We start from the raw sequence: 24,074 nt of genomic DNA, 5'->3' as shown, positions 1-24,074 counted from the left end.
TGAACGGTGGAGAGTTCGATTTCAACAAATCCAAAACTTTAACCGCTTCACCTCCTCACGCGTCGTCACCGATGGAGACAAAGAGGATACTAGAAGACTCGGAACGGCACAAGGAACACGATGGTGCGGGAGGTGTCGAAAACGGATGGTCAGATCGTCGTGAATCGACGAAAAACCAACGGAAATCGAGTTAAAATCGACGATACTTTCGACTGAAATTAACGACGAACGGCGTCGATTCACAACGAGAGGTTTGAGGGTTTTGTTCATCGGTCGATGATGAACACAATGGTGATTTTGGTTCGTCGATCGGAGATCGGACGGCGAGTAGATCGGAGCTTAAAATTGTTGACCGAGAAGAAGAAACTGAAAATATTTCTGCAGAAATACACGGGGAAATAAGGTTTATAATATCTCAAAAAGAAAAATGGGTAAACCATTAGTTTAGTCACTGAACTTCCAGAACTTCTTAAAATGGTATGCTAACTTTACGATTTTACAATTTAATCTTCAATTTCTTCCAAAAATACCAATTAAATTTATCACTTTATAATTCTAAAATTTAACCCCTAAATTGGGTATTACTCCGAGAGTAATTTTGCAGGAGGACATCCAAAGGGATTGCACTGTTTCATACTTTCCCAAGTCCTCTAGAAGTGTTGTGTTATCAAAGGGCAGTCACTGATCTCTAGCTTGTGGAGTTTCTTGCAGCCATTCAACATGTAGTGCATTCCTTTGTCGTCGTCGGCAAAAGCGATGGACGACATTTCGAGCAGCTCGGCATATATTCCTATGTAAAGAAAAACCTGATCGGTCCAAAGGCTGGAGAGTGATAACCTCTTGAGTCACTTGAATGACTGAGCAATTGCCCTAAAACCTTCATCTAATGGCTGATTGGTTACAGGGTCAGGTTTTTCAGGGGTCCTCAATCCACAATTTGATCAGTAAAAATATATATATTTCTCTAGCTTGCAGGGTTTCTTCTAGCCATTCAACATGTAGAGCATTCCTTTGTCGTTGTCGGCAGCAAAAGCGATGGACAACATTTCGAGTTGTTCAGCATATATTCCAATGTAAAGAAAAACCTGATTGGTCACAGCGCCAGAGATTGATAACCTCGAGTCGCTTGCATGACTGAACAATCGCCCTAATACCTTCATCTAATGGCTGATTGGTTACATGGTCAAGTTTTTCGGGGTCCTCGATTGACAATTTCATCATTAAAAAAATATAATTCTAAGATTTTATCTAAAATAAATATTTAATTATTAAAAAAATTAATTACTGAATAACTTTAAACTAATAGAATTATAATAATATTCAATTTAATTATCAATTAGAGTTTAACACAAAATATGATAATTGGTTTAATAACATTTAAAATATATTGCATTATATTTATTATATAATTTGTACAATAATAAATTATGCATATGAGATATATTTAAAAAAATTAAGAATATTTTGTTAGTATTATTTTATTTTATGATCCTTCATTACCTTTGCCAACTGCCATAGGCCATAGCAACGACATCCGATCTAGGATTCTGTTTTCTCTCTCACTGTTCCGTTGTTTTGTTGTTGACAATGGCGAGCAGATACTGGGCGGTGTCACTTCCGGTTCAAAATTCAGCTTCCACATTGTGGAATAGCTTACAAGACCGAATCTCCAAGCATTCCTTCGACGCTCCTCTTTACAGAGTATCATCTTATCTCATAATCTCTCTTCTTCTTATTCTTTATTCTTTTCCCTCAATTATACATCTGATTCTTTCTATTTGATTTTGCAGTTCAATATTCCCAATCTACGCGTTGGAACTCTCGATTCCCTCCTTGCTCCTCAGCGATGATCTCTTCAAAGTAATTCCCCACTTCATTCTGCTTTTTATTCATCAAATTCTACTCTCTTTTTTAGATTTGCTTTCTTTATGATGATTCAACTGAAGCCCTGAAATATGAATTTATCAGCTCTGTTGATATATACACCTTTTCGTGATTAATGTGTTTTGATTCGTTTAAAACGCTATATATATAATCAGTACAACTTTTAGAATTAATTTTGATGTATGAGCAGTCAAATACCTTTATTGAAGGTGTTTCTCACAAAATCAGGAGGCAGATCGAGGAATTAGAGAGAGTTTCGGGGTTGGAGAGCAACGCTCTATCTGTTGATGGAGTCCCCGTTGATTCTTATCTTACGAGGTAAAATCTTGCTCAATCCTGTGAATGAGATGTGGCATTAGTCATGAATGTCATAGGTTATTAATGGACAATTCATTGGTGGCAGGTTTGTTTGGGATGAAGCAAAGTACCCGACTGTGTCCTCTTTGAGGGAGATTGTTGACAGTATTCACCACTAGTGGCAAAGATTGACGATGATCTCAAGGTAATTTCCTCGCTGAATTTCTGATTTACACGCCTATTACATGTTAGTTTCTTACACATATAGATTGAACGGGTAGTTGAGTCTTGAAGTGTTTGTTTATCATGTTAGGTTCGTGTTGCCGAGTATAACAATGTGCGTGGGCAACTTAATGCCATAAACAGAAAGCAAAGCGGAAAGTATGACTTTTGTTTCAGCGTCTGATTGGTGCATATGCAAGAATAGTTCACTCTTAGTAACTGATCGAATTCTGCTTGTTTTAGTTTGGCTGTTCGTGATCTGTCGAATCTAGTAAACCCGGAGGATATTATTACTTCTGAAAACCTAGTGACTCTCCTCGCAGTTGTTCCCATGTATTCACAGAAGGATTGGTTGTCAAGCTATGAAACATTGACTAGCTATGTGGTAAGCAATATCACCCGTTGTTTAAAGTTCTAACTTTAGCTGTCAAAATCATTGTTGCTTGTCATATACAATGCCGCCTCACGGAGCAGTAATTATTGTGATACGTCTAAACCTCAGGAATGGCCGAGTCTTTGGTTTCTGACTAGTTGTTTAAGTTTATGACTTTATTCACGGTGATGTGAGCAATTGGATTCATTTTTTAGGATAAAATTCCTAGTTTATTGATATGAGTGAACATCGTTAGTTTTTGCATCTTATTTATAACTTTTATTTTAAATTTCTGTTACTGGTTATAGTATTCAATCTTTATATCAGTAGTCATGTTAATTTATAGTTGTTGAATTTCTTATTGTTGGTTGAGGTAATTCTGAGTAACACAGCTATGCGATTTTAGGTCCCTCGGTCCTCCAAGAAGTTGTATGAAGATAATGAATATGCTCTTTACACTGTCACATTATTTGGTCGAGTTTCTGACAATTTCAGAACTAGTGCACGCGAAAGAGGCTTCCAAGTGAGTGCATTCTACGGTTGCATTTGCATTTTCTTTTATATGAGTGCATTCTATGGTTGTATTTGCATTTTCTTTTATGAGTGATAGTTCCTTTGGGTAATCTTATTCATGGGGCGTCAAAAAATGATCGATCCTCTTGGAGGATGTCTTATTCCCATTGTTGCCGCATTTGTTTTGATGTCTTTCAGATTCTTGATTTCGAATATAGTCCAGAAGCACAAGAAAGTCGAAAGCAGGAACTAGAGAAATTGGCACAAGACCAAGATAGCTTGCGAAGCTCACTTTTGCAATGGTGTTACACTAGTTATGGGGAGGTATTATATTATTTCCTTCTTTTTTCCTGTGAAATCCCTCAAGTCTTACCATATTTTGAACAGTTTTTTTGAATGAGTTGCTCGCCTTTAGGTTTTCAGCTCCTGGATGCACATTTGTGCCGTGCGTCTCTTCGAAGAGAGCATTCTGAGATACGGTTTGCCACCATCTTTCCTGGTAACTTTAACTCCGCCGTTTCTACAATTATTTGTGAACCAAAATCCGCTTGACGACTAAGCGCTGGTTTTGAACTGATATCAGGCATGCGTTTTGTCCCCGTCCACGAAGAGTGAGAAGAAAGTTCGATCGGTCCTTGAAGGATTATGTAATAGCTCAAACAGGTAAACGGCCTTCCTTTATTTTGAACTGTTAATTGTGTTGAAATGAGTTATTGTGAACACTGATGCTGATCCTCCTTAAAATGCCAGCATATACTGGAAAACTGAAGTTGAAGGCGGAGCAATAGCAGGTTTAGGAGGTGATGCCGATGCCCATCCCTACGTCTCCTTCACAATCAACATCGCTTGACGAATGCACATTGCCAAAGTCTCGATTCCGAGCATCTTCGTCGAGACGACAGACGATAATAAGGTAAAGTGTTGGAGATACTGCATGTTAGGTTTTGTAGATCAGTTCTTTATTTATGGACAACCTCCAACTTAGGGAGATCAATTTTTAAGGTTTGTTGAACACAGTGGTGGATGAACTTTTTGTGGGGGGAAGCCGTCTGAAAACTTTTGTATTCTGAATTTGAGGCTTTAATCCGTGGTTTTTGTTTTTAGCAATTTGCAATACGGATTGTGTGCTTGAGTATTATTATACCTCCTCTGAATTTTTTTCTATAAACCGCACCCTATGTTATTATTCTTTCGTTTGCATTATGGAGTTGTACGATCCTTTGAATTGACCGTTGTCGATCTCAAGATCGTTAGATTTATATGACAATCAAATCTACTCACCTTATCTACCTACAAGTAATCATTATCACCTTAAATTTGACATTAATATTAACGTCCCGTATATAAAGCATATACGAAACAGAAGAGATTTGTTTCTTTTTAGAATTCTCTTACTCAAAGATTATTACATTATATTCTCCCTCTTCCATCATTTATGACATTTCATCTAAATTAGAAAGATTAAAACCGAGAACCATCATCACAATTTCACTTCTCCCTCAATCTATTTATATATGAAATTGAAGAGACACGAGAAGATTGAAATATATGGTTAGGCCATTGCTTGGCTGCTTTCTTAAGTGAATTGGGGTCAGTAGCAGGTGTGAAGCAAGAAGGAAGAGGGGGGGCCTGGCTGGGCATCATTTAATTGAAAGCTGGGGTTGGGGATAATTGAAGAATGTATAATGCAAGCCTTTTGGACCTAACCCAACTATTTCTCTATTAATAGCATAAGCTTCTACGGTTGAGTTTTGGTCATGGTCATGGTCCCAATCTCATCTGTCAAGGTGCCCTCCACCATATGGCTCCTCTGTCCTCACCTCCTAAGCATCATGTAGGGATGAATCCAGAAACACCTTTTTACACTCATCACATCAATGAAACACATAAAATAAGGTAATGTATAATTCAATCAAATATACTAAACATCACATAAATCAAATATTGTTCATTATAATCACCCGCTCCGAAGAGAATTAAAATTTTAAGAAAAACTCATAAATGATTTTTAAAATGTACAATTAAAACGGCCAGAAACTGATGTGTTTCACTTAGATTAAAGTTAAAGCATAACAAAAAATTTCCACCAAATATTTAACATTATCGTATACATTTTTTTTATCATTTATTCATTTCATATGTGATAAATGTAATTCATTTTTTTATGATGCTGCCATCAAACTGTTGTATCAAATGATTAATTTATGAATTTTGTCGACTCTAGAACATGATTTGTGACGATATATGAATTTGAAATTTCAAAGAATAATAATTAATTCTTTAATTATTAAAATCTTTTAATTGAAATGTATAAACTGATTGTAGAGGGTTTCGTAATTCGGTCTTACTACCAACACAAGTGTACATTGATAAGGTGGAGTCCAATATGACCGCATGGTACGTGGTCAAAATTCACATGAGGGTTTGGCGTAGGACCTACGCTTTTGATTATTATTAGGAGTCAGTAATGTGTATATCTTCTTTCATTAAGTTGCATGTTTGCCACGTATACCTTTCATCTTCTCCATGCAATTCTACTGTCTCACGTGAAGACAGTGAGAGTTTCAAATTTTCAATTATTTTAAGGGTATATTGTACATTTAATACCTAAATTATCAGTTTTGATCCGTTTCAGTACTTAAACTTTGATTTTTTTTAATATCATATCAAATGTTTAGTTTTTGTTTCATTTTAGTATCTCGTTGTTAAAAATTTAACGTGTTTAGTACTTAAACTGTCAGTTTTGATCATTGTTAGTTCCTAAACTTTCAATTTTTTTCATAACTTAACATTAGTTTTTAACGGGATACTAAAATGAAACAAAAATAATATTATATATGATTTTGAAAAATTAAAAGTTTATATAATAAAAATATATTAAAACTGATAGTTTAGATACTAAACGTTTAATTTACCCTTATTTTAATTTGTTGAAAAGCTGAAACAGTCCACTTCGGTCAAATTTTAGGTGTGATCCCTTTATTATGCTCAACTATTTTAGATTTAATGCTCTATATTTCAATTTAATATAATTTAATCATCTATTTTTATAATATAATTAGTTACTAAAAACTGTTAACACCATTAATCATTTTAGTTAAAATATCTATGATTTTTTTTAAAAAATATATATATATTTTAATTTAATAAATTTTATGTTAAAATATGTTATTTTTAAGAAAACCAGATTTGTAATCAAAACAATTAACTATATTAATAAAAATAACATAGATAATGCACGAATCAACTTACTTCAGTGGTTACATGAATCATTGTTGTTTTTAGAGAATATGAATTCGAACACCGACAACTGTAGCAAGATAATAGAACGTTTATTATCGAATGATCGAGAGTATTCATTTTCTATTTTTTCTTGGTTTCTTTATCCAATCACAATCATGTCAAATAAAATAAAGAGACTAAATCACAATAGAGGGACCAAAATCTAAAATTGACCGTGAACTTGGCTTTTCTTCTTCTTCTTCCTCGGCCTTGGCGACTGGGCTATGGCGGCTTACCGGTGGCGAATGAGAGAGCCAAGAAAACGGTGCGTTTTCAGGTCTTTGGTGTGCTAACCAAAATCTAAGTTAAAGTTGGTAACAAGAGAAAAAAATCAAGTTGGGAAAACGAGAAAATTAAACAGTTGAAGGGATTGGAGAGTAGGAGCGGTGATTGGGAAAAAGGAGATCACGAGAAACTTGGGTTTTCTTTTACCAAAACTTAATTCCCATTTTAATTTAAAGGTGTTGCCTTTTCTTTCCTTTGTATTTGATGAAAGATGAAGGAAATTCATCTCAACTATTGTCGTCAAATTTTTAACGGATAAGGGCTTGAGAACATAATGAATAGTCGAGTGATCATTTTATAATTTTTAATAGTCAATGGACCTAATAAAATAACCTTCTATAGTCAGATGATTATTTTGTAACTTTTAATAGTCAGAGACTTAATAGAACAATATCATATAGCTAAGGAATCATTTACGTACTTTGTCTTTATTTTTATTCATTCATTATCTTTAAAAAATATAAAATATTTGTTTTATCACATAAACGTAGCAATATATAAATATATACCCTTAAAGTTTTCTTGAGTTATAAAATTACAAGTTGGTGAATAAAAATAATTAATGAGAGTAAAAATAATTAAAAAAATAATTGATCTCTTATTTGATTCTTTTATTAGTAAAAATAATTAAAATAATTTTAAAATATATAATTATTTTTATATATAAAATATAAATTTATAATATATAAACATATGAATTCTCCAATAATATTATACTGTAAATTTAATTATTTTGCTAAAAATACACTTGGATAACAAAATAAAGAGTTTCAGATTGTATAGTTGTATTAGCCCAACCCGGCCCACGCCTCTGTACACACTACGGGTATCCAAATATAATAGGGGTGGCAAATGAAAAATCTAAAATGATAAAGCAATCTTTAGTCCTTGTATTTGTCCATATTTTCACATTAGTATCTCAACTTTATTTTGATTTTTATTAGTCCTTAAATTTGATAAATTTTCTTAACTCAACTTTGTTTTAACCTACATTAGTCAATGAATTTGACCATTTTTTTCATCCTAATTTAATGATGTAACATTTTAATATTATTATACATCGTCAAAATGATTAAAAATAAGTAAAATATAAATAAATTCGAGTTATTTTTAGATGTCACTCAAATATTATATTCTCAAATTTCACATCGTTTATATACAATAATTTTAAAGCGTTTAAATATAATTTTTCAAATATCATTTATTGGATGATTAAATATATGATCAATACCCTCGTTATTATCGTTCAATTCGTATTCATATAATTATGTCTTTAACACACCTCGTAAGATTATTCCTTTTTGGTTTAAGGGCTACTTTTACTCATATAGTAGACTTAATTTATCATTTTCGCTCCTATGATTTTTTCACATCAATTTAGTACTCGAAGTTGTTCAGGGTCATCATCCTAGTACTCGAAACCTGTTTTGACTAGCAAAACCGCTAATCTTGTGTGTTTGTCGACGCCATCAATTTTCATGTCAACTAATATTGCTAACTTAGCTTAAAGAAGTCGTGATACTTATTAAACAAATAACAAAATATTTATTAAATACAACAATTAGAAAAATTTTAAAATTTTTACTTGATATTTTAATCTCACTTAAATAAATAATAATATTTTGGGAATTTTCTCAACCATTAGATTGAGTAAATATTTTAGTCTAATCCCTTAATACATAGATAAAGAAGACTTACAATTTTGTACTTCTATTAACCAAAATGATTAACGGACTTTAAAAATTATGATAATACTCATAAACAACTTCAAGAGTTAAATTGATAAAAAAATAATATATATATATAAATAAAAATAATAAATTAAATATATTACAAGAGTAAAATTAGTCCTTAAGATTTTTTTTTTTATAAAAAAACTCCTTTGATTAAGAAAAGAGAAAATCGTCTCAGTGACCAAAAATGCCTTAAAATATACAATTTTAACCAACTTTTTTTGGATTTGCCAAAATGACCAACAAAATCGCAATGCGAAATAAAAATCGCAACGCGATCTCCAGAATGACAAATCAGTTCCCAGAATCGCAACGCGATTATAAAGAATCGCAATGCGATTATAAAGAATCGCAATGCAATAGTACAAATTCGCATTGCGATTTTCCAGAATCGCAACGCGAATATGTAAATCGCAACGCGAACATATAAATCGCAACACGATTCTGACTATCGCAACGAGTATCCGTAAAATCGCAACGCGTATACGAAAGGAAGACTTGAAGATAGCTTTGTATACGAAATGTGTGGAAGATGGCTATCAACTAAAAGTTAACAAATCAAGCAAAGATCGTTTCGAAACAAGGTGTATGATTGACAAAAACTGTATGTGGCGTATGATTGCAAAGAGGATAAAAGATTGTGAAATGTTTCAAGTTAGGACTTTTATTGATAAACATACATGTTCAAGAACCCAAGTTTTTCCTCACCATAGACAGGCAAACAAAAAGGTGTTGGGTGGTTTTTTGGCTGAGTTAATGTTTTTGAATGGTAGGGTATATCGGGGACATGAAATTATGACTAACATAAATGCTCGGTTCAAGATTAGTATCTCATATTCTCAAGCTTGGAGAGCCAAATGTTATGCCTTGGAATTGTTGAGGGGGTCGCCAGAAGCATCGTTTGCCCAACTGCCGGCTTATTGTCACAATTTAAAGCTGAAAAATCCTGGGTCGGTAACTCATATCAAAACAGATAGAGATGGACGCTTTGAGTTGCTGTTTATCGCCATTGGTGCTGCGGTTAGTAAATCAATATAATTTTGTTGACTCATTTTTGTTAGTTACATGCATTTCACATTTAAATGATTATATTTCTTGTGTATATGATTTTGTAGATTCGTTCGTTTATTAATTGCATGCGCCCAGTTATTATAGTTGACGGACCACATTTAAAAGGTCGATACCTTGGAGTAAACTTATTAGCAGTAGCCATGGATGCTAACAATGGGATACTGCCAATAGCTTATGGGTTGGCAAATCTGAAACCTCTGATTCATGGACATGGTTTATGGGGCATCTTAGGGATTGCATAGGTCATATTAGCAATCTGACAGTCATATCCGATAGGGCAAACTCAATTGACAACGCTGTTAGAAGGTGTTTCCCAGATGCTTTTCATGGACTTTGTGGTGTTCATTTGTATAGAAATCTAAAATCAATGTATGCTGGTATAAAAAATCACAAATGGACATATTGGAATGCTGTAAAAGCTTATCGGGAAGTGAATTTTAATAAGCATATAAATTGTTTAAGACATGTTTTGCCTCAGTGTGCTCAAACACTAGAAGATGTCGGGTTTGAAAGATGGTCAAGAGTACATCAACTTGGAGCAAGATATGGTTTCATGACGTCTAATAGTGCAGAATCAATCAACGCTCTAAGTCGTCATTCCCAGAAATTACCTATTACTATGTTAATGGAGTTTTTTCGAGCCTCTATTCAACAGTGGTACTACAAGAAAAGAAACCATGCAGGTATTATTTCTTTAAATTCGTAACTTATCATATATTTTACTAAGTATTATTTATTTAAATTTACATGAACATTGGAACATCGTGTTACACTATGGACAAAAAAAAAGATAACGAAACTTGTTGTGAAGTCAACGTCATGGAGAGTTGAACCATGTTTAAACACTTTGTTTGAAGTACTGGATAATAACTTAAATGGGCTTGTCGATCTAAATGCAAAGACGTGTAGTTGTATGAAATGACAAACATCTGGTAATCCGTGTGGCCATGTTATAAAAGTTTCTCTTCATCTAAACTAAGATGATTCAAGCGCATACGCTATAGATTGCTACACTACAGAAGTATATCGACAGACTTATGGCGAGATTGTCTACCCTATTCCACATCCTTCTGAGTGGGACATACCAGATGACTTACAAACAGTTTTGCCAGCAGCCATGGACATAAGGCTACCTGGCCGACCAAAAAGTCACGATCGTATACCGTTTAAGGGTGAAGAGAAGAAGAGATCGACATGTAGTCGGTGCAAGGAAAGTGGTCATATAAGGTTGACATGTGGATCACCAGTGCCATCACAATCATCTTTTCCTCTACCAAAATATGGATCCTCATCAAAATCCCAATCACAACCGGCTTCACCTTTTGAGACTATTAACTTAGGTGATTTTTAAATGCAAACGTTGTATTATGTGTATATTATGTGTGAACTTTTAACATTTTCAGTTAGGCATGTATTAGTAACTTGAGTTTGAACATTGCTATGATAAGTTTAGTTGTTATCACTTATTAGACATTCATTTGACTATCGCAACGCGAATATGACTATCGCAACACGTAAATGACTATCGCAATGCGGAATTGACTATCGCAACGCGGAAATGACTATCGCAACGAGAGAATTGCAATGCGAAATGAAAATCGCAATGCGAAATGAAAATCGCAATGTGAAATGAAAATCGCAACGAGTGAATCGCAATGCGAAAATGAAAATCGCAACGCGAAATTAGTTTCACGTTGCGATTTTCATTTTCGCATTGCAATTCACTCGTTGCGATTTTCATTTCGCATTGCGATTCTCTCGTTGCGATAGTCATTTCCGCGTTGCGATAGTCTGTTTTGCATTCAACATAATGCAGATTGAAATCAACAAATCAACTATTACATTTCAATCAATTAAACAAGCACAAAAATTATGTACACATCAATTAAACAAATCAACATTTACAAATCATCTTTTACAAATCAATTAAACATTCAAAAAATAATAATGAAATCAACTTTTGCACCCATACATCCATTTCACGCAGCTCACTTCAGGATTAACCTGCAGAAACCAAACATTGAATCAACAACACTTTCTACACATCTAAACCTACAAACAACAAATTATTGAATTCTAGCTACTTAACCAAACATTTTCAAACCAAAAAGAGTAAATATGTTTAACAACACTTGCATTTGACTTACAAATTGTTTATGGACACTTTCATAACGCAGATGCAGGTAGGCAGCGTCTCGCATATATCGCTCTAGCCATAAAATGTCGAAACCACAAGCCTACTGCACTTCTATCTCTATCGGTGGGAGGTAGAAAATGTGTACTTTCTGTCGCCAAACGCTCCAAGCACATGCATACGAGAGGACCACAATCCCCTCTGGCTTCCTTCGTTTGTTGTGGCGCGGTCTCGTCTCTGATAACTGTAACATTGAACTTCTTTGGCTTCTTGTTTCCAGACTTAGTCCAATAATCAATTGCATCCAAGAATTTAGCCAAATGAGAGCTCCATCCCTTAATGTGTAACGTTGTATTATGTGTAACGTTGTATTATGTGTAACATTGAACTTCTTTGGCTTCTCGTCTCTGATAACTGTAACGTTGTATTATGTGTATATTATGTGTGAACTTTTAACATTTTTCAGTTAGGCATGTATTAGTAACTTGAGTTTGAACATTGCTATGATAAGTTTAGTTGTTATCACTTATTAGACATTCATTTGACTATCGCAACGCGGAAATCACAACGCGAATATGACTATCGCAACACGAAAATGACTATCGCAATGCGGAATTAACTATCGCAATGCGGAAATGACTATCGAAACGAGAGAATCGCAATGTGAAATGAAAATCGCAACGCGAAATGAAAATCGCAACGAGTGAATCGCAATGCGAAAATGAAAATCGCAACGAGTGAATCGCAATGCGAAAATGAAAATCGCAATGCGAAATTAGTTTCGCGTTGCGATTTTCATTTTCGCATTGCGATTCACTCGTTGCGATTTTCATTTCGCATTGCGATTCTCTCGTTGCGATAGTCATTTCCGCGTTGCGATAGTCTGTTTTGCATTCAACATAATGCAGATTGAAATCAACAAATCAACTATTACATTTCAATCAATTAAACAAGCACAAATATTATGTACACATCAATTAAACAAATCAACATTTACAAATCATCTTTTACAAATCAATTAAACAAACAAAAAATAATAATGAAATCAACTTTTGCACCCATACATCCATTTCACGCAGCTCACTTCAGGATTAACCTGCAGAAACCAAACATTGAATCAACAACACTTTCTACACATCTAAAACCTACAAACAGCAAATTATTGAATTCTAGCTACTTAACCAAACATTTTCAAACCAAAAAGAGTAAATATGTTTAACAACACTTGCATTTGACTTACAAATTGTTTATGGACACTTTCATAACGCGGATGCAGGTAGGCAGCGTCTCGCATATATCGCTCTAGCCATAAAATGCCAAAACCACAAGCCTATTGCACCTCTATCTCTATCGGTGAGAGGTAGAAAATGTGTAATTCCTGTCGTCAAACGCTCCAAGCACATGCATACGAGAGGACCACAATCCCCTCTGGCTTCCTTCGTTTGTTGTGGCGCGGTCTCGTCTCTGATAATTGTAACATTGAACTTTTTTGGCTTCTTGTTTCCAGACTTAGTCCAATAATCAATTGCATCCAAGAATTTAGCCAAATGAGAGCTCCATCCCTTAATCATATCTCTCAAATCAGACAATGATATGTAATTTATCATGCTGTCATATATTATTGTATTTAGGGATGGGAGCTGAAACTCGGCGAGAAGCCAATGAGTACGGTCCAAAACAGGGATAAACACCTGCATCGAAATGTAATAATTCAAATTGCGCACTTATTTATGAATACCTTTAAAATATTTAAACAAATATACTAACCTTATCGACCTCCCACCATGCATGATAAAGTTTAGCTTGTCCATTAGCCAACACATATGATTCCTGTCGTTGATTCTTCAAGTGAACTACGTGAAAAGACGTCGGCATAATTGTATATCGCGTTTTTTAAATATTTTTCTTCAATTTCCTTACAATTAGAAGACGTGTCACCCATGCATCAATATGTTGTTTTACAAAAAAAGACATATATTAGTGAATTACATAAATTTTTAGAAAAATTAATCAAACTGAAATATAAGAAATATAAGACTTACCCCCCATCGAAATAGCCGTTGTCTTCAACCCCTAATAATACACCCCACCAAGACCGTTCAATCAACAAATGCATATCATCGTTGAGTTTGTATATGTCAGCGTAACACCCTTGGCTTCGCTCATGTAGATAAAAATCAACTACGGTCTTAGCCTAAAGGGTATTATCCAGAATTGTTTCCGGTAGTTGTTTCCTCTTAACTTCATCTGCCGGAATGGTACTGGCCGGTAACTTATACGAAAACCAACAGTCATCCATCATGTTCGGTACGTGAGGGGGCTTCTCAATAATTTGATATATTACGCCGTGTGAATCGGGCTGTAGAATGTTGGGAGGGACCTCTTCAACGATGACAGTGGCCTCTTGAACGATGGGAGGGGACTCTTGAGGGATAATAGGGGCCTCTTGAACGATAGGGGAGGATTCTTGAACGATGACAGGTGAGTCAGGCTTTTTCTTACGGATTCTTAGCACTATTGGGGTGAACGGAGACGTAATGGCACGTGCACACCGTCTGATGCGTGAACTCCATCTTGCAAGAAAAACCCGACGTAGAGCATCCACCTTAGCGGGCCGCTAAAAATAAATTAATACATAAATCAGTAAATAAACAGACATGATATTAAACAGTGAGAACAAAGACAAATATATTTCAAACTTGCACGGTATTCACCCAAGTCATTATTATATCATTGTTCATAAAATGCATCAGATAACATTCCAGAAGTAAGCACTTATATAAACATTTAAAAGGACAACATATAGGTTTAGTGCAGGTTCAATGACAACATAAAGAGTAGTAGTTTATTCTTGAAACTTAAATTTTCAACACTGTGAAGTTAATATTTGTCTTTTGGTTGAAGTAATGCAATTCATTCAAGTTTCAATTTGCAGAAGAAGAATAGAATCTGAAACTTAAAATCGCAACGCGAAAATGACTATCGTAATGCAAAAATGACTATCGCAATGCAAATTTGACTATCGCAATGAGAGAATCACAATGCGAAATGAAAATCGCAACGCGATTATAGTTTCGCGTTGCGATTTTGGTTTCGCGTTGCGATTTTGTCGTTGCGATTTTAGTTTCGCGTTGTGATTCTCTCGTTGCGATTTTCATTTCTCGTTGCGATTATCTCGTTGGAATTCATTTCGCGTTGCGATAGTCATTTTTCACGTTGCGATTTTAAGTTTCGTGTTGCGAAAGTAAACTATTTCTTCTTCTGCAAATTGAAACTTGAATGGATTGCATTACTTCAACCAAAAGACAAAACAAAGACAAATACTAACTTCAGAGTATTAAAGAATACACAGTTTAGCAGAATTGGCAGCAACCGAACAAATTTACTTTCAACCAAAAGACAAAACAAAGACAAATACTAACTTCACAGTGTTAAAGAATACACAGTTTAGCAGAATTGGCAGCAACCGAACAAATTTACTCCCCACCAAAAGATAAAACAAAGACAAATACTAACTTCACAGTGTTAAAGAATACACAGTTTAGCCGAATTGGCAGCAACCAAATAAATTTACTTCAACCAAAAGACAAAACAAAAGACAAATACTAACTTCACAGTGTTAAAGAATAAACAGTTTAGCAATATTGGTAGCAACCGAATAAATTTACTAAGCAATCTAAGTGAAATGGTTAATCTAAGTGAAATTACGAGTAAATTTATCATCAAGTTAAATATGGAAAATCTTAAACTTACCTCGTTGCGTAGAGTATGAACCTCATTCTGCAACGATACTACCATATCACGTAGAGCGGTAACCTCACCACGTAAAGTAGACACCTCCACACGCCATGCACCATCGTTATCGCGTAGAGTACCGATCTCCTCACGCAAGGCATTGACCTCATCACGTAACTCCCTTGACTCATCCCGTGGAGGTGGAGGTGGAGAACAGGGAGATAGAAGTCATGGCATCTTTGCCGGTCGCCTATCATGAAGTGATGGTGGAGAAGAGGCTCGATGATGTGACGGGATAGGTGATGGCTCTCGTTGTAGAGGTGTATAGTTGGGTCGATCAGGTGATGGATCTGGGTGAGGTGATGGCTCTCGAAGTGGAGGAAGTGGAGGCTGCTCATCATTCGTGCCATCAAAAAAACGCTGACTAGCTTGCCACCAATCAGTGGCAAGCTCAGCCTCCGTGGGTGTCAGTCTCTGTAATGGAGTGTTGGCCTCCTAAAAATATAAAAACTCAAACAAAGTTAAACGTCTACTATTAATAACTTGTTTATATATGATAGTATTTGTGTTAACTTACATTATTTATTGTCGCATATGGTATTAAGTCTTCCCAATCCAACATACGTTTCCTCTTCCAGGAAATAGCCCTAGGAATATCATTTGAAGTTTTTAATGCATATGTCCGCATGCTGGGGAAAGCCTCGAATATCCAAATCTACAAACAATATAATAACAAACATTAATAATTGTTAAATAATTAATTATAATTTTGAAAACATTATATAGAAATTCTTACATTAAAGGCCCAAACAAAGTCTGACAAAGTGTATTTCGACCCATCGCCACGCAAACTTTTGCGGTCATCAAAGGCAGACGACAACTTAGTCCAGGTAGCTTTTCATATATACGAACCCCACGGAAACAGATTCCATGCATTTAGATCCTCTACCAATAATATTAGCTCCTGAGGAATAGGTTGTCTGGCCTCTCTGCCTAAAAAGTCGGCATACAAAAGTACTAGAAGGCATACTCGGACAACATCGACGTCATTCATCCGAGTAAAACCATCTTTCTTATTAAACAATTTCTTCAGGTCGTCGACGTGTAAGTTCGGCTTCTCTATTGACTCATCAGGAAAACCCGGGATAACCATGATGGGCGGGTGATATGACGAGTGTACCGGCCTACATCATCGTGTCCGAATCGTAGACCAGTGATTAAGCAGAACTCTTTCCGCCCAAAACAAGTATACGCCGGTGGAAAATGAAACCATATCTCTTCCTCACCACGTTGTATACTGTCGGGTATATCGCTAGTCATGGTCTGAAGCCACAAATGGGTCAAATTAGCATCTCCACCCGGATGTTGTACTCTCAGCCATGGCCCGAAGCAGATTTTCTCAAACAATTTTCTTTGTGCAGGTGAAAGCTTCGAAGCAATTGTAGTGGCTAGGCTAACTTTATTCCTTAATGTCAATGAAGCCGAAAAAAATTATACAAAAACAATAAACATACCAAGTTATATATACCAAAAACTACACTGTGAAGATATACCAAAAACAATAAACATAAAGAGTAGTAGTTTATTCTTGAAACTAAAATTTGCAACACTGTTTTGTCTTTTGGTTGAAATGAAAATCGCAACGAGAGAATGACTATCGCAATGCGTAAATGACTATCGCAACGAGAGAATCGCAACGCGAAATGAAAATCGCAATGCGATTTTGGTTTCGCGTTGCGATTTTCATTTCGTGTTGCGATTCTCTCGTTGCGATAGTCATTTCTCTCGTTGCGATAGTCATTTTCGTGTTGCGATTTTCATTTTCATGTTGCGATTTTAAGTTTAGAAACTATTCTTCTTCTGCAAATTGAAACTTTAATGGATTGCATTACTTCAACCAAAAGATAAAACAAAGACAAATACTAACTTCACAGGGTTAAAGACTAAACAGTTTAGCAGTATTGGCAGCAATCGAATGAATTTAATAAGAAATCTAAGTGAAATGGTTAATCTATTATTGAAATTACCAGTAAACTTATCATCAATTTCAATATGAAAAACCTAAAATAATGCAAAAATTTCAAAATAAAAATAATTAAAAAAATTAACCCTCGGAGGTTGATTTTCCATTTCTGAATGATTGCGAGGGATTTCTGACCGTGAATGGTTGTGAGGGATTTCGTCGGAGATGGGGACGGAAATCTTCGGAGATGGGGACGGATTTCGCCGTAGAGAGTGAGAGATGGGACTAAGTTGTGATTTTAGGTTTTAGGTTATGAGTTGCGATTACGGGATATACTGTGGACGATTCAGTGTTCCGATAATTAATATTCATGTTTGAAATTTGAAAATAAAATACGCGTAGCGATTCTAATGGCGCTTTAAAAATCGCGTTGCGATTTACGGATACGCGTTACGATTTTACGTATTGTCGTTGCGATTTACGGATACGCATTGCGATTTACGTATTCTCGTTGTGATTTATAGATACACGTTGCGATTTATGTATTCTCGTTGCGATTTACGGATACGCGTTGCGATTTTACGTATTGTCGTTGCGATTTACGGATACGCGTTGCGATTTTATGGATACTCGTTGCGATAGTCAGAATCGCGTTGCGATTTATATGTTCGCGTTGCGATTCTGGGAACTGATTTGCGATTCTGGAGATCGCGTTGTGATTTTTATTTCGTATTGCGATTTTGTTGGTCATTTTGACAAATCTAAAAAAAAATTAGTTAAAATCATATATTATAAGATATTTTTTATCACTTAGATGATTTTCTCTTAAGAAAAAGCCATCAAAGCAAATAGTACTGTAGCAGCAGACAGATGGTGTTCGTAGACATAATAGAAAAAGCAGAAGGAGATGGGAGAGACGAGTCCCATTTGCCAATAGTTTTTCAGTACATTTTGTAACGTTCAATCTTCAAATTTCTCTCTCTCCAAATTATTATTATGATTCTCTGCGGCTGATACAAAGCTTCTTCACTTTTCCTCTCCCTTTCTTCTCACTGTAACTGTCTTTCTTCCTAAACCAACCAAAAAAAAAAGCTTCCTGAGAATGAAAGAGATGGTCCTTGGAGCCAACGGCATCGTTTGGATTGGTGGTGAAGAGGAAGAAGAAGATGCAATTTCTTCCTGGACTCGAACCAACAACGATACCAACAATAATGTTGCCGCTAATGGATTCGAGACTAAGGAAGATGAGTTGGGTATGTCTGCTGCTTCTCTTTCGAGTTTCAAGACCATGCTCGATGGTGATTGGTACACTAATCCTGTTATGAACCAGGAGCTTCAAATCAGGGAGTTTGGTTTTGGTTCTAACCAGGTTGATAACAACAATCTCCTTCTTCACCACCCGATTGATTCTTCTTCTTCTTGTTCTCCCTCGCAGGTCTTCACGCTTGACCCTTCGCAGTCTCACCCTTTGTTACCTCCTAAACCTTGCTTCTCTTCTCTCTTCAATGTCTCCTGCAACAACCCTTTTGATAATAATGCCTTTGATTTCGGTTCCGAATTGGCTTTTCTCGCTCAGTTTCAGCCGAATGTAGCCTCGAATTTGATGGTTTTCCCCCAGGCTCAAATGGGTACTCCCGAGTTCACCTCGAGCTCCGAGTTTCAAGGTGCGAGATTGTTCGCTGGAACCGAGAATGCTTATTCTTTGAGCGGTGGGTTTAGCGGCGGTGCTTTTGACGGGTCGGGGAATCCCCTGTTTATGAACAGGGGAAAGGTTTTGAAGCCCCTTGAAGTTTTCCCTTCAATTGGTTCTCAACCGAATCTGTTTCAGAAGCGAGCTGCGATGCGTCAGGGCTCCGGTGGATCTGATAAATTGGGGAATTTGGATGTTTCGGGGCTGAGATTCGGAGGGGAAGCGTCGGAGGGAAAGAGGAAGAGGCATGAAGAGGGGGATATTGAGGAAGCCAACATCGATATGTCGGGCTTGAATTATGATTCCGATGAGAGGAATGATGATTGTAAAGTGGAGGAGACTGTGAACAACGGTGGCTGCAACTCAAATGCAACTAGTACTGTTACCGGTGGCGGTGGGGATCAGAAGGGTAAGAAGAAAGGGATGCCGGCGAAAAATTTGATGGCGGAGAGACGGAGGAGGAAGAAGCTCAATGACAGGCTTTACATGCTTAGGTCTGTTGTGCCCAAGATTAGCAAGGTATATCATCTTTGAAAGTTCTCAAGGCATTTGATTATTGTAGACTAGCATATTCTTTTGTGATACAAAGTAATTTATATTGAGAGTTTAAGAACATGCATGTTTAATTTGAGTTTTTGTTTTTCCCATTATCTTTTAATATTACTTGTCTGTTGAGTGGTTGTGGTTGAAATTTGTTTAGGGTCATTTTGGTGTTCCTTTAATTGAAACTTATTTCCATGGCGGCTACTCATTTTGCTTATCATTTAACAGATGGATAGGGCTTCAATACTTGGAGATGCCATTGATTATATGAAGGAGCTTCTGCAAAAGATTAATGATCTCCATACTGAACTTGAATCCGCTCCATCTGGCTCTTTGATGCCATCATCTACAAGTTTCAACCCGGTGACTCCGACCCCACCTACCCTTCCATGTCGTGTGAAGGAAGAACTATGCCCCAACTCGTTCGCCAGCTCTAAAAACCAACCGGCAAAGGTAAACTTTTGAACCTAAAAGTTCACTTATTTTTTTCCTACTGTCTGCTTTATTTTCTTAGTATCTGTTTGTGTACAAGTCTTTTGCCCTACTAGGAAAAAAAATTGACATGTATGATAAAATTGAAAATTTTTAGGGTGAAAGGAGCAAAATATGGATGCTTTTATGTTCTTTTCTGGTAGTGACTTGCATGATATCACCTAGACAAATAAGTTATACATTGAGCCGGCATGTTGCATAAAGTTGCACTCTCTCTAACTCGACTATGAACTGATAGACTTTCAAATAATTTGTCTTTAAGTTTGATTACGGAAAGTTAACAGTGCCCTGTTAAACCTTTAACATGCACTTCAGTTCTACATTTGTTGATTGATATCATCATGAAATTAGAATACTATACTGCTCATGTCGTCTGCTGCAATCCATAGCCTTAGTCGAAGAGCTTCTTTGATTTGAATAATGAATAACTGAAGAAGCGAGATATTTTTTCTTTCCCGAAGGTTTCAGTGATCTATATTCATTTTGACAGATATATGCTTGTCTAAACTTTGACCAGGTTGTGTGGATGTAACTTATTCGTAAATGTTTTGAGCAATAACTCAAATAACTCATAACTTTTTTGCTTCTGTAATTTCCAGGTGGAGGTTAGGATAAGGGAAGGAAGGGCTGTCAACATTCACATGTTTTGTGCTCGCAGGCCAGGTCTCTTGCTCTCCACTATGCGAGCTCTAGACAACCTTGGACTGGATGTACAGCAAGCTGTAATTAGCTGTTTCAATGGATTTGCACTGGATGTATTCCGGGCTGAGGTGCACTTCTTTCTTTTCTTCTCGGCTTCATATGCTTTTGGTGATTTCCGTTTAAAGATCAATTTTAGTGCACGTCTATCCAACCGATTATATATGCTCTCATTATATAATTGCAACTAACATCTTTTTAACAATTTTAATGAATGTGTGGCTTCTTTCCAAGCCATGCCAATTCCACTGCTAAACCGAATCCCTAAGTAGAGTTCTTTCTTGTGCTCAACTCGTACAACAACTACAACAAAGGAATGGACCTTTATAGTTTGCTAGTTCGGCCGTAGTTTAAAATGTAACTGGTTTAGGTAAAAGGCAAGTTCAAATAATGCTATAGACCATGAGCCAAGACCCCTAAGGTTGAAGGCTCAACTCTCTTATTGTCCTTCTGTATAGGATACTGACAACACGTACTGTTTGCACATGGATTGATGTAAGAATCCTGGTTTATAGTGGGACCTAGGTTGGTAATGCTTTGGTACAGTTTTCTTTTCTTCTTTTTCCTTTTTGTTGCAACAAATTTTTAAAACTCGTCCCCCAGTCCCAGCTCCCGTCATATGAAAAGCTAATAGCTAATGGTTAGTAACTGTTGATCTTAGATAAGTGAAACGATTACTCCTTGAGATAATTTTGAAGCCATTGCCGGGATTCTCCCGATTGACAAAATAATAAAAGCCTGGAAAGATTGCCTCCTAGGACCAACCATTAAGTATTGGAAATGGTTATCTAGACCAAATATTGCTATATGGGGTGACATTCATATATTTCGATAAAGAGATTGATTAGTTATTTGGTTTGTTGTTCAACAGCAATGCAGAGAAGGGCAGGACTTGATGGCTGAGCAAATCAAAGCAGTGCTTCTGGATTCTGCTGGTTTCCATGGTATAATGTGAATTGAATAGCTTATCGAACACCTTGGGGGTAATTCATAAACTCGATTTGCTCGAGCATCCCATCGGTGAAGGACCGATTTTAAAGTCGAACATTTGTAGGTGGCGCAAGCAAAGCATCATTAGTTGATAATGTTAATTACTTGGCTTTTATTTGTTAAGTACAAGAATCTTGTTTGCAGTTTTTGTCAAGTAATTTCAGCTTTTAGAAATAAAAATCTCCTTATTTTGTACCTGTTTTCCCTTTTGTTCTTTCATATTGGTTGCTGCCTGTCCTGGGGAATGAACAAAATTGGTAACTAATTTCACCAGACACACTATCCAAGGCTCTTCCAATGGGCTTTACGAAACCCCATTTCCCTCCAAAAGTCAGATTTTTTTAGGGTTTAAACCGCCACCTTCTCAACAGTCATGGCTCTCACAGTTGAGCCTCAATGAAGGATTTGGCGGCCTAACTTGCAAACAAAAGAACTAACAATCTCGATCCATCTCCTAGGTAATCAATAGCAATGATATCGCCTTGATGGTTCCAGTTGTCTCGTTCATTCAATAGGATACTCTTCGATTGTTCTAGTAGAAACTTATATATAAATGGGATCGTTAGTTTTACTGAATTGGATCGGTATTGTTTCTGACTTGGATCGATAATGTTCCTGAATTCGACACAAGCGTACCAATGCAAAATTCACTAGGAAGATACTGATTTCTAGCAACACAGTTGGTGTTTGACTGTTTGTCTACAGCCAAACCAAGTATACATCAACATGTGAAGCTGTTCGGAAATACCATGAACTATGAACTTTTACTTATCTTCTTCTCCAAATCGAAACTATGTTTTATCATTAAGGAAGTTTATATGTCGTTATACAGTAAGTAAAAGTTCTGTATATATACATTAGGATCACACACGTGTGTGTGTGTGTATATATATATATCCAATGCTCAAGCTGCAGAGGATCCTGGTGACCCGGTCAATAGCTTCTAATACACTCCCCTTTGATACTCTAGGCTACAGAATTTGCCACCCAGATCATGACACGCCTCAGCGCAGAAAACCCTGCATGTACGCATGCGGAACAAGCGCAAACGATATGAAATCACTGGTCAGAAAAATGGTAGGAGTTGTTATATATGTAAATGTATAGAAATTTGGTTAACTTGTTGAGAAAGTAATTAATACGTTTTTGTATCGTTGTATTCGAGATATTCTCTGTCTACCGACTCGGTTGCGGTCCTAGGAGAGTTGGTTCTGGCTTCTGGTTGTAGCCTCACTTCAGGGTATATGTCTGCACGACATGCATCTCCACCTATCGTCTCACACGCCTCTGCTGGAAACACACTGCAGGCATCGATTAAAGCTCTTTTTGTGTCAAATGAACAACATAACTTATCTTTCAAGTTATGATCTCGTCTATATCCAGTTTATGAACGTAAATGAATAAAACATTCGATGAATTATTCGTATAATGTTCGCTTATTATGCTAAAGTATAAAACATGGGCCTTACGAGAGCATAGAGCTGTAGTCAACAACGGAAGTGTCGTAGGTGGTGGTGACTGCTTTGATCGAAAGGTGGCAGCCACGGGAAGCAGCAGAGCAGCCGAGCCTCGGGGACAAGGGTTTGGAGGGAGGTAGAGTAGGAATTAGGGGTGGTGCAATGCTGAGAGCTGCTTGCATTTTGGAATGTTTTGGATAATGAGTTCTGTATGTGAAATCAAAGTGTTGGGGTAGGACTCTACCGAGTTAATTACCTGATTGATCACTTATGTCTGCGTTTTGTTCACTTTTCCTCGCTAATTTCAGAAAACATGTCACTTTCGTTTTTATTTAAGTAAGATATAGTCACTTTCATTTTTATTTAATTCATATGTAGTCACCACGGGTTAACTACCATTAACAGTTAACAGATTAGCCGACATGATATTTTGATATAATCACACATTTGGTCCATGATGTCGCAACGGTCCTTCGGGTATCCAAATTGTTTTGGATCCTTGAATGTTAGTGCAAAAGTCTCTTGTTCCCTTAGGAACTCATACTTGTCTAGTTTTAAAATGTTTTATAAGTTTTAAATGACAAGTATATTCCATGTGACCATGAGAATGACAATGTGAACATTTTACCATTTTTAAACATGATGAATTGTTTTGAAAAATTATTTTTCTTCTTTTGTTAAGCATTCAAACTTAACTTTTAGATCAATATT

The 24,074-nt window shown here is 36.2% G+C and overlaps 2 protein-coding genes and 1 pseudogene across 3 annotated transcripts; 2 read left to right on the top strand and 1 right to left on the bottom strand.

Annotated features, from left to right (window-relative positions):
• The first annotated feature begins 1,547 nt into the window (after nt 1-1,547).
• LOC120214512 lies at nt 1,548-4,389 on the top strand (annotated as a pseudogene).
• A 4,260-nt stretch (nt 4,390-8,649) lies between these two features.
• On the bottom strand, nt 8,650-23,555 carry LOC120216177 (light-regulated protein 1, chloroplastic-like). Of its 2 annotated transcripts, XM_039213675.1 has the most exons (4): nt 23,376-23,555; nt 23,049-23,207; nt 22,791-22,925; nt 8,650-8,666 (listed from the first exon to the last, which is right to left on the bottom strand). In XM_039213675.1, the coding sequence occupies exons 1-3, from the start codon at nt 23,543-23,545 to the stop codon at nt 22,850-22,852; spliced, it is 405 nt and encodes a 134-aa protein (XP_039069606.1). In that variant the 5' UTR covers nt 23,546-23,555; the 3' UTR covers nt 8,650-8,666; nt 22,791-22,849. The 2 variants fall into 2 exon arrangements, with proteins under 2 accessions (XP_039069606.1, XP_039069610.1); XM_039213679.1 differs by lacking the exon at nt 8,650-8,666 and having other exon boundaries at nt 22,858-22,968.
• On the top strand, nt 18,477-22,103 carry LOC120216168 (transcription factor ICE1-like). Its single transcript, XM_039213670.1, has 4 exons — nt 18,477-19,701; nt 19,954-20,178; nt 20,817-20,987; nt 21,788-22,103. The coding sequence occupies exons 1-4, from the start codon at nt 18,595-18,597 to the stop codon at nt 21,869-21,871; spliced, it is 1,587 nt and encodes a 528-aa protein (XP_039069601.1). The 5' UTR covers nt 18,477-18,594; the 3' UTR covers nt 21,872-22,103.
• Nucleotides 23,556-24,074: the final 519 nt, after the last annotated feature.

This window comes from Hibiscus syriacus, unplaced genomic scaffold, assembly GCF_006381635.1.
Source record: "Hibiscus syriacus cultivar Baekdansim isolate YM2019G1 unplaced genomic scaffold, ASM638163v2 tig00000764_pilon, whole genome shotgun sequence".
Lineage (NCBI taxonomy): Eukaryota > Viridiplantae > Streptophyta > Magnoliopsida > Malvales > Malvaceae > Hibiscus > Hibiscus syriacus.
Note: the sequence above shows the minus strand (reverse complement) of the source record. Positions and strands in the feature narration are given on the sequence as shown.

What these genes read in the sequence shown, in the direction of transcription:
- LOC120216177 (XM_039213675.1), bottom strand. Translation starts at nt 23,545, where the DNA reads ATGCAAGCAGCTCTCAGCATTGCACCACCCCTAATTCCTACTCTACCT. An exon ending in GACTACAGCTCTATGCTCTC is followed by an intron (nt 23,208 to 23,375) that starts GTAAGGCCCATG and finishes CGATGCCTGCAG; the next exon opens with TGTGTTTCCAGCAGAGGCGT. An exon ending in GAATACAACGATACAAAAAC is followed by an intron (nt 22,926 to 23,048) that starts GTATTAATTACT and finishes GCGTACATGCAG; the next exon opens with GGTTTTCTGCGCTGAGGCGT.
- LOC120216168 (XM_039213670.1), top strand. Translation starts at nt 18,595, where the DNA reads ATGAAAGAGATGGTCCTTGGAGCCAACGGCATCGTTTGGATTGGTGGT. An exon ending in TTGTGCCCAAGATTAGCAAG is followed by an intron (nt 19,702 to 19,953) that starts GTATATCATCTT and finishes ATCATTTAACAG; the next exon opens with ATGGATAGGGCTTCAATACT. An exon ending in TGGATGTATTCCGGGCTGAG is followed by an intron (nt 20,988 to 21,787) that starts GTGCACTTCTTT and finishes GTTGTTCAACAG; the next exon opens with CAATGCAGAGAAGGGCAGGA.